Below are 8,673 nucleotides of genomic sequence, written 5' to 3' on the forward strand. Positions count from 1 at the left end.
AGTAACTCTGCCTTTCATCCTTCATTTTGAGGAGTATAATTGAAGACAGGGTGGGGCTGTAAGAGCCAACAGAAATTAATATAATGTCTGGATTGCTTGGAGCTTTGATTCTGCTGTGTAGGTTTTCAGAAAAAGAGTTGCCTAATACTGCACAGAGCTCTGGGCTGACGGGGCCTCTCTTGCCCTTTGGGTTTAGGGGCAGACATTGCAGATATTGGACATTTCTCTGTGGGTGGGCAAGGAGCACCTGCACCTGCTTCTTTCAGCAGTTACCTGAGAAGAAGAAGGAACAGCTCTTGCTCCACAAAACGAGCTTTTTTGCAGCATTGAATAACCTTTTGCACGTCCTGGCTAAAAGTTCCACAGGCTACAGAATCACATTTTGCCAGGGAAGTTTAGAAATGATCATAGAATTCTTCCAAAGTACTTATATTTGGGGTATAATTACATTTTTTGGAGCTTTCCTGGGCTCCTCCCAGTTGCACTGGGACATGGGACTGATACAGCAAATGCATCCAAAAGCCATTCCCGAATGAACCAGCCTGTATTTTCAAGGCAGTTGGTTTTTCCTGCGCTGTGCTGGTGGCTGCAGCTGTTTGCTGCACCCCGTGGTGGCACGTGGGGGTGTCTCAGGGCTCCAGGCTCCACGCTGAGCCCTCACCCCAAAGGATTTCCAACCTCAAGTGTAAGACAGGAGGAAATCATGGAACAGTTTGGGTTGAAGGACCTTCCCAGCTCCCCCAGTGCCCCCCCTGCCATGACAGGGACATCATCACCAGCTCAGGGTGCTCAGAGCCCCGTCCAGCCTGGCCTGGGGTGTCTCAGGGATGGTTCATCCACCACCTCTCTGGACAACCTGTGCACAACACCAGTGCAAAGACTCTTAAGTCTTGCGGGCATTACGGGAAAGAAGGGAGATCTGAAAATGGATGAATGGGTAACACATGTAAATATTGACCCACAGTGACGGGCAGCTCAGGAAGGGGCCGGGAGATGTTACATTTTCAGGTGGTGTTGTGGGCAGTGGAGTTTGGTCCTGTGGGAACTGGGTCTGTCCCGCTGCACGTCCTTTTCGCAAAGTGTCAGCCTGTCTCTTCCAGGCTCTGCTCGCTTTACTTATCAAAGCTGATAATGTTTTCTTGTGTCAACTACAAGAAGGGTGTGTATAATTTGACAGAGCTTTGCTTTCATAAGCATTACTTCAGTGATGTTTGTGCAACCGCACTGGAATATGATTTTATCTTGTCACTTGTAATTACCACTAATAATTTGCATAATAGCCATTAGGCATCACTTATTACACACTTCTTTGATGTGATACAGAGCCGGCTCCAGACCTCAAGCTCCCATCTTTCAAATGCAGACCATTACTTTTTTTCTGGCTAATGACTCATTGGTTTATACCACCATGTTCGGCAAAACTCCTGTAAGGCAAGTGAAATAATTATCACAAAGAGTTTGCTAACAGCATGATCCTAGGTCTTAAATACACCTCAGAGACCAAGCTGATTGCTCCGTTGCAGTGTCTTTCTTGCTGACTGTTCACATCTCCACATTCAGCAGAACACAGAGGTGGACAGAACCAGATCTCTTCCTGCTGAAGCTCACAATCCTCCCTGACTCCTTTTGCGAAGGGTTTTAATTTCCTCCCAGCGCCTGCCAGACGGTGATAGTGCAGCCAGACTCGCCAGCATTTGCATCTCTGGGAGCGCTGCTGATTATCACGGTGAAGAAAAGCGCAAGAGAATTTGTACTGGGACAGATGGGAACACCGATGGGTGAAGGGAACTGCAGCAGTTTCAGTCCTGCGTGGGCAGCTGTGTGCAGGGCAGGATGGGAGTTAAACCAGGCATTAGGATGGGAGGAAAACCAGGTTTTATTCTATGGTCCCTGCTGGCAGAGCTGCTGGTGTCAAAGCAGAACCTGCCAGGTAGAACTGGAGGGTTCAGGTGCTTCCCGCGCTCAGATGCCGTACGGACGGACAGGACAGACAGGCAGCCCCGGTGCAACCAGAGCCTCCCCACAGCATCTTCTTTTTGTCTTTATTTCATACTTGTACTCAAAAGTCTCATAGTTTCAGTGCACTTTCGATATGTGGCTCATATAGGCAGTTTAAATTGTATTATTCGGTGTGCTGAGCTGAGAAATCTCCTGCTTGATTATAGTGGTGGTTTGCTCATCTGTATAATTCCTCATAAATGTTAGACAAGCCGGTAAACACAAACACAAACCCTACAGATAGTTACTGTGGGTGTGGGTGAGACTGTGTTTGTCTGCGTACTTTATAAAATAGACTTTGATAGAGAAATTATGGTTTATACATCACACCAGCCTATGGTCTGCTATTAAAAAGGCGTAGTGCCTGTAATCAGGGAGAGCTCCTTGTGCAGCGCGGTCCTTCGCTCATGGCTGGTTTCCAGCATTGGCGATTCACAAAACCAGTTGTTTTCTTTCTGTTTCTTCACTGGCATCTTAAACCTCTGGTACGTTCGCTCCGCAGGGAATTTTTCTGATGGTGCTGGAGTTAGTGCGTGTCTGCTCTCTGTGCAAGACAGAGCCTGTATCTGCTCGAGCAACCGCAGTTCATCTGCTCAACCCATCTGAGAGGAACAGAACCTTGCTTTTCAAGATTTGTGCGTTAAAAGAGCAAAGAACAGGCTTTTACAAGCTGCAGTGCCCTTGTGCTGGTGTGGCTGTGGATGTGGCACGGGATCCAAGTTTGCCTGCAGTTAGTGTCCCATATCCTCTTGTCCCAGGCGCTTTGTCCTCTGCACTTCATTTATCTTCTCTTCCCCATCTCTCCCTGTGCTGTTTCCACAATCATCACTTCCCATCACTGTCCGGGTTATAAACTCATTGGGAAGGGAAGGCATCTTTTCATTTCTAGGTTGCATTTCGTGTGCTGACCTTAGAGGTGCTGTGTTAGCACTGGGGCAGGTGAAATAATACTGAAATGCAGGGTATAATTAGTGGTGTAGGAGATACAGAACTTGGGAGAGAAAGTATTTAAAACAAACTTTGTGCAGAAGAGCACTTAGAGCAATTACCCCCACAGGGCTAAGCAGTGTCTGTTACTGGGACAGACTGGGGACAGCCCGTCCCCCAAAGCGGGTTTTAGCACACGAGAAGTGACCCATGAGCAGACAAAGTTTTCTACAGGGCGAGAAACAAAAGTCCATCTTTGCTGTGATTTTTGCCACGAGAACAGCTCAGCGTGGTGAAGCTCCGGCTTGTCCCACGTTGTCATTCCAGACACCTCTGAGCTGTTCCTTTCTTTAGAAATGGACATTAATTCGGACTCATCGTGTCCCCTGAAGTACCCTTGTTAGAAGCCTCTGCCTAAGGTTTGTCATCATACCCCATCCGATGTCTCATTACAGAAAAGGACTAAAGAGCCACACGGCGAGGACCGTGAGCACCGTTCACACGTTCATTAGGTGCTGCTGCCAGCCAGAAGGGACGGGCTGGGTCTTGAGTCTTTGCTTGCACAAGCAGCAAAATGCAGTTGTGCTCCTGAATGTGCTTAATGTGCTCATCATTCCTTTCTCTGTGGTAATAAAATACCAGCTTTTTTTTTCTTTCCCTGGCTGTTTATTGTATCTGACTTTTAAAAGAGTTCTCTCCCACATAATCATCTCTCTCACCCTTTTATCTTCCCACATGTTGCCAGCTGGTTCTTCCTGTTCGCCTTTTTTGAAAATCCATTTCGAGGTTCTTTATTTGGCATTTTCTTTGGGAAATGTTTTCCTCCACCACAAGGGTGTGTCAAATCCAGCAGAGCTTTGCTTTCAAAATTACTACTTTGCTATTATTTGGGAAAACGTGTTGTTCTTGATTTTATCCTGTTACTGCCCATTCGTAATAACTCAAAGGTGTTGTGTATTACAATTTATTATATTACATTATATTTTGTTATATTAGCGCACACCTACTTTAATGAAAACTCTGTTTTGGCTCAGAAGTCTCTCTGACTAGAAGATCATCAGTCTGGCTGCATTGACACTCTGTCCATCCTCTCTGGATGTTGTTTTCCTCGTCACCTTCATGTCCCACCTTACGCCTCCTCTTCTGGTCACAAACGTCCCTCTTGGCAGCATCACCGGTCCCTTCCCTCCTCCCTCCTATCCCCATCCCACAGCCAGGGAATTCAGCAGGACCAACACAACAGATGGGATCATTGCTTCTTTTTCTTTTCCCCTTTTAATGATTTCTTTGTGGGGATAGATCAAAGGTGGGTTTCTAACCAAAGGTGTATGATAACTGTAACTATCTGCATAACAATTTTTAAAATATTTGTATAAATATTTACCTGTAGAAATTATTCCTCAGGCTCAAGGCTTTGTCAGTAGTAGCAAAGTTTTATTAGAGACAAGCACTGGTAGTCGTTAGACAACCGATGGCAAAACAGATTAGCCTGAGTGAGAGCAGAGACTGGCCCAGAGCAGCATCGGGGGTGAATTCGGCAGCGTGGGGCGGGAAGGCGACCGGTCCCCAAAGTCCCTTCCCACTGGTGCCACAAGCAGAACTGAGAACTGTCGGGTTACTTTTGCCTGGCTTTTTCTGAACAGTTTGTTCTTCGAGGAGGTCCCGGGGGGCTGTGCCGTGGGGCTGGGGGGAAGCTCTCATCGCGGTGACCTGCCGAGGAGAGCAGGAGCGGTACTTTGTCAGGGGCTTCCTCCATGTACCCCATCGGCTTCATCTTACAGCCCCTTGCTCTTGTACTGACCTTTCTTTCCCCTCTTCTCCCAAGCCTGCTTAATTTTATATACTTGCCAAATTTTACATACTTGATGAATTTTATATACTGGACTGGCTTGGATTCCCCCACCTCATTTTTCTGTCGTGCTGAAGGTCTTTAATTTAAACACATATCCTACTAACCCCCAATATAGAATATATTTTCTATGCTTAGGTTTATAAATACCCCGTAGCTGCATCCCTCCCCACTGCTTTCTACTATAGTCCAATTAATCCCCGTGCTCTACCCACACCATTCACAACCGCGATCCTGCAGAGAATCCTGGAACCACAGAATCGTTTTGGTGCAGGTCTGGCTCCCCGGTTTCCCTCTCTCCGGGAAAAACAAACCATCTCTGGCACCTCTTGATCACCCCGAAAAGCCTGGAGGTCTGTTCTCCTCCTCTTCCCCAGGAACACAGCAGGACTGAATAAGTCGCGGTCGTACTTTGAGAGCACGGCTCACCTTGCGGGTCGGGAGCTCAGGGCAGGCAGGGTGGGCACAGGCTGGCTTTGAGTCCACCGCTTCTTCCAGCAGCTGTCGCGGGGGCTCCTCTGCCCACCGTCCCTCTGCGGAAAGGAAATTGTGCTGGTGAGCAAAGCCCCCGACATTCAAACCCTTGAGACCTGCCCCTGGCCTTGAGCGCTGGCTTTACCTGCATCCCTTCAGCCATCCCCAGCCATTTCCCCTACAAACCGTGAGCAACTATTAGCACATCCTCCCTCCTGCCTGTCGACAGCTGCTGCTTTTCCATCTTGACACACTCGGGGTTACCTGAGGCTCTGAGACAGATTCTGACAGCATCATTTCATCCATTGCAACTGGAATTTTGGAACGAGAACTGATTTTTCATGTATATAGCTTAGGACCGGAGAGCCCACCTCAGGGCAGCACCATTAAAACACGTAGTTTTCCAAACTGATGGAGCAGGTGGGTGCACAGGTCGGTTATGTGTGTGCACAGCCATTTATGAGATTAACAGCATGCCTCGCTGTTTCAAAATCTCAGGCCATGGGAGGCTGGGAAGAGCCAACTGCTTTGCATACAAATTAAATTTCCCCGAACTTTAATTAAAATTGTTGTGTGAAACTGAAATTGTTTAGATAATTTATTATTTCAGTTAACTCAGCTGCCAGTCCCTAATCCTGTTGAGCTGCCACAAAGCCAATAAAGCTCAGGTAAATGACAGCGCTCATAAAACACCTTGCGGTGAAAACCCTTTGGGGAGCTGCGATGCTGCACCCGGTGCCGGGAGGGCTCTGGAGGCCTCTCCTGGCTGCATTCACTGCCCTGAGACCGGAGAACGGTCTCTGGCTCATACTCTGGACATTTATCACAGCCAAATCCTCAAATGCCTCATGACTTGCTAATAAGTCCGACCTGGTAACAGGTCACTACTGGTTCCTCACCACAGTGTTGATTTTACAATGTGTATCCTGAATTTTCATAACCCTGTAAGTCAAAGCGAGGAGGTTTTACTGGCTCGTACATGATGTCCTGCTGTCCGCCCTCCAGCAGGCAGTGGTAGGTCTGAATCTCTTGCTCCAAGCGGCATTTGACGTCCAGGAGGGTCTTGTACTCCTGGTTCTGACACTCCATCTCTGCTCGGATCTCAGCCAGCCGCTGCTCCACGCACGAGATCTGGCTCTGGAGCTCAGACAGGTATTTGTTGTAGCGACATTCGGTTTCCGCCAGCGAGGATTCCAGGTTTTCTTTCTGAGAATGGAAACAAGACAGAGGTACCTGGGTGTGCTGCAGGCTGAGCCCATCCAGCTACAGGTGCAACTTTGGTTGTGTGGCTTTTTAAAGAGAGACGGGGAGTCAGAGATCCGCATCCTCCTGGCATCACCTACCATGGTGAGCTGGGCTTGCACGTTGATTTCCAAGGCCTGCAGCTGACGTCTCAGCTCGGTGACCTGTTTGTTGCTTGACTCGATCTCCTGGCTGCTTGTGACGACCTCCAGATTCACCTCCTCTGCCTGCAAAGTTAGAACAGAGAGGTCCTTTCCTCATCACAGCATCTCGTTGGCTTCACCACCACTCGTGCACACTCTGCAGCACACCCGGCTATTTCCAACCTCCTTCATTCTGCTCTGACCCTGTAACACCGCACAGTGGCATTTCTGCCATGAACAGAAGAGCCCTGACAGCAGCGCAATGAGGTGCTGAGCATATCACAACAGATTTGCTGATATCAAGATATCACCACCAAGCGTTCCTAACCTCTCGTTTTTCCCCAATGGGCAGAGCAGGGCGCAGCTCTGCGCCCGTAGTACCTTGCAGGCGTACCACTGCTCGGTCTCCTTGCGGTTGCGCTCCATCAGCGTTTCATACTGGCACCTCAGGTCCTCCAGGATCTTCCGCAGGTCCGGTCCAGGACACGCATTGACCTCCACACTCACGTCTCCGGTCACCTGTTTCCTCAGACAGCTCATCTCCTGCAGAGAGTACGTGCACCGTATCAGTAATATTCACACTCGAGGGGACTTTCCTTCTTTCTTCTCATTTCTCTAAGGATAAGGGGCAATCTAACCTCCTCGTGGTTCGTCTTGAGACAACACATCTCTTCAGTGAGAGCCTCACACTGGAGCTGCAGGTCGGTCTTGCAGCTGGCCAGCTGATCCAGGACGGGGCGTAAATTGCAAATATCTGCATCCACGTTTTGCCGGAGGCCACATTCGGTCTCGTACCTGAAGCCACGGGCAACAAAGAAAAGTCAGCATGGCAGTAAACTATGGCAAGCCCTTGAGTTGGGTTTGTGGGGAAAAAATTTAGGACCACGTTCTCCTTTAGCTTCGGGCATGCAATGCTATGAACACGGTCACTGGTATCTGTGCCTTTCACGGGGATTTGCATTTTAATGCGGCAGAACAACAAGCGGAGTGTTGGGATTTCCCCGTCACCATCCACAGGCAGCGCGAACCCCTCGGTCCAGAACAGGTGTGTACTCACTTCACTCTGAAATCATCAGCAGTCATCCTGTTGTTATCGATACTCAGAAGGATTTTGTTCGTCTCCATGGCTGCACAGAGGATCTGGAAAAGCAAATGTAGGAGGGAGATTTGGGCTTCCCCTGGCTACAGGAGGCCCTGGAGGAAACATCCACTTGGGGTAACGCAACCCACTTATTTCATGATGATTCCAACTGTTGGGATTATTAATCGGTTAGATGGCATTACAGTGGGGAAACCTGCGTGCCAGCTTGGTGGAGCGGGCTGTGCTGAAACTTCAGCTCTGTAAACACAGTGTCCTTCCTCAAACCACCCATTTCATAGAAATTATTTCTCCCCGGGCACCTCCAGAGACACAGCTGCTGCCTCTGCCGTTTGACACTAATCTATCCACATGAGAAAGCAAAGCCCAAAGAAATACGAGCATTTTCTTGAAAAGTAATGGTTTACCTGGTTTTGAAGGTCTTCGATTTCCTTGTGGAAACAGCTGTAGTCCCGGGGCTCGCAGCTGGGCCCGACCTTGGCGTACCACTCCCTGATCTTGCACTCCAGGTCGGCGTTGTCTCCCTCCAGGAGCCGCACCTTGTCCAGGTAGGAGGCCAAGCGGTCATTGAGGTTCTGCATCGTCGCCTTCTCGTTGTTGGCAAATAAGATCCCATCACCGCAACCAGTGCTGGCCCTGGTGAAACCGCCACCAACGCCTCGAGCGCAGATGCCCCCGCCGCCGAATCCGAGGGTGGAACAAGCCCTCTGCGTAGCTCCGAAGCTCCCACCGGCGGCGCTGCCGGAGCTCAGCTGCTTCCCGAGTAATCCCTCGCTTATACTGCCGCCGGAAAAATTGACGACCGCACCACCGAAGTCATAGGCGGCGTGTCTTCCCGAGGAAGAGGAGGACACCTTCCTTGCGCTGCCGGCCGCCGAGCTGCCCGCGCTGCTCCTGCCCTGCGAGCAGGCGGTGACAACCTGCCTGACGGCACAGCTCAT

The 8,673-nt window shown here is 49.5% G+C and overlaps 1 protein-coding gene across 1 annotated transcript; it reads right to left on the minus strand.

Annotated features, from left to right (window-relative positions):
- Positions 1-4,622: 4,622 nt before the first annotated feature.
- LOC308049877 (keratin, type I cytoskeletal 19-like) lies at positions 4,623-8,673 on the minus strand (the record flags this gene model as incomplete). Its single annotated transcript, XM_080359747.1, has 8 exons — positions 4,623-4,635; positions 5,204-5,307; positions 6,218-6,454; positions 6,592-6,717; positions 7,015-7,176; positions 7,272-7,428; positions 7,691-7,773; positions 8,140-8,673. The coding sequence occupies 8 exons, from the start codon at positions 8,671-8,673 to the stop codon at positions 4,623-4,625; spliced, it is 1,416 nt and encodes a 471-aa protein (XP_080215873.1).

The sequence above is a fragment of the Nesoenas mayeri genome (genome assembly GCF_963082525.1).
Source record: "Nesoenas mayeri genome assembly, chromosome: 26".
NCBI lineage: Eukaryota > Metazoa > Chordata > Aves > Columbiformes > Columbidae > Nesoenas > Nesoenas mayeri.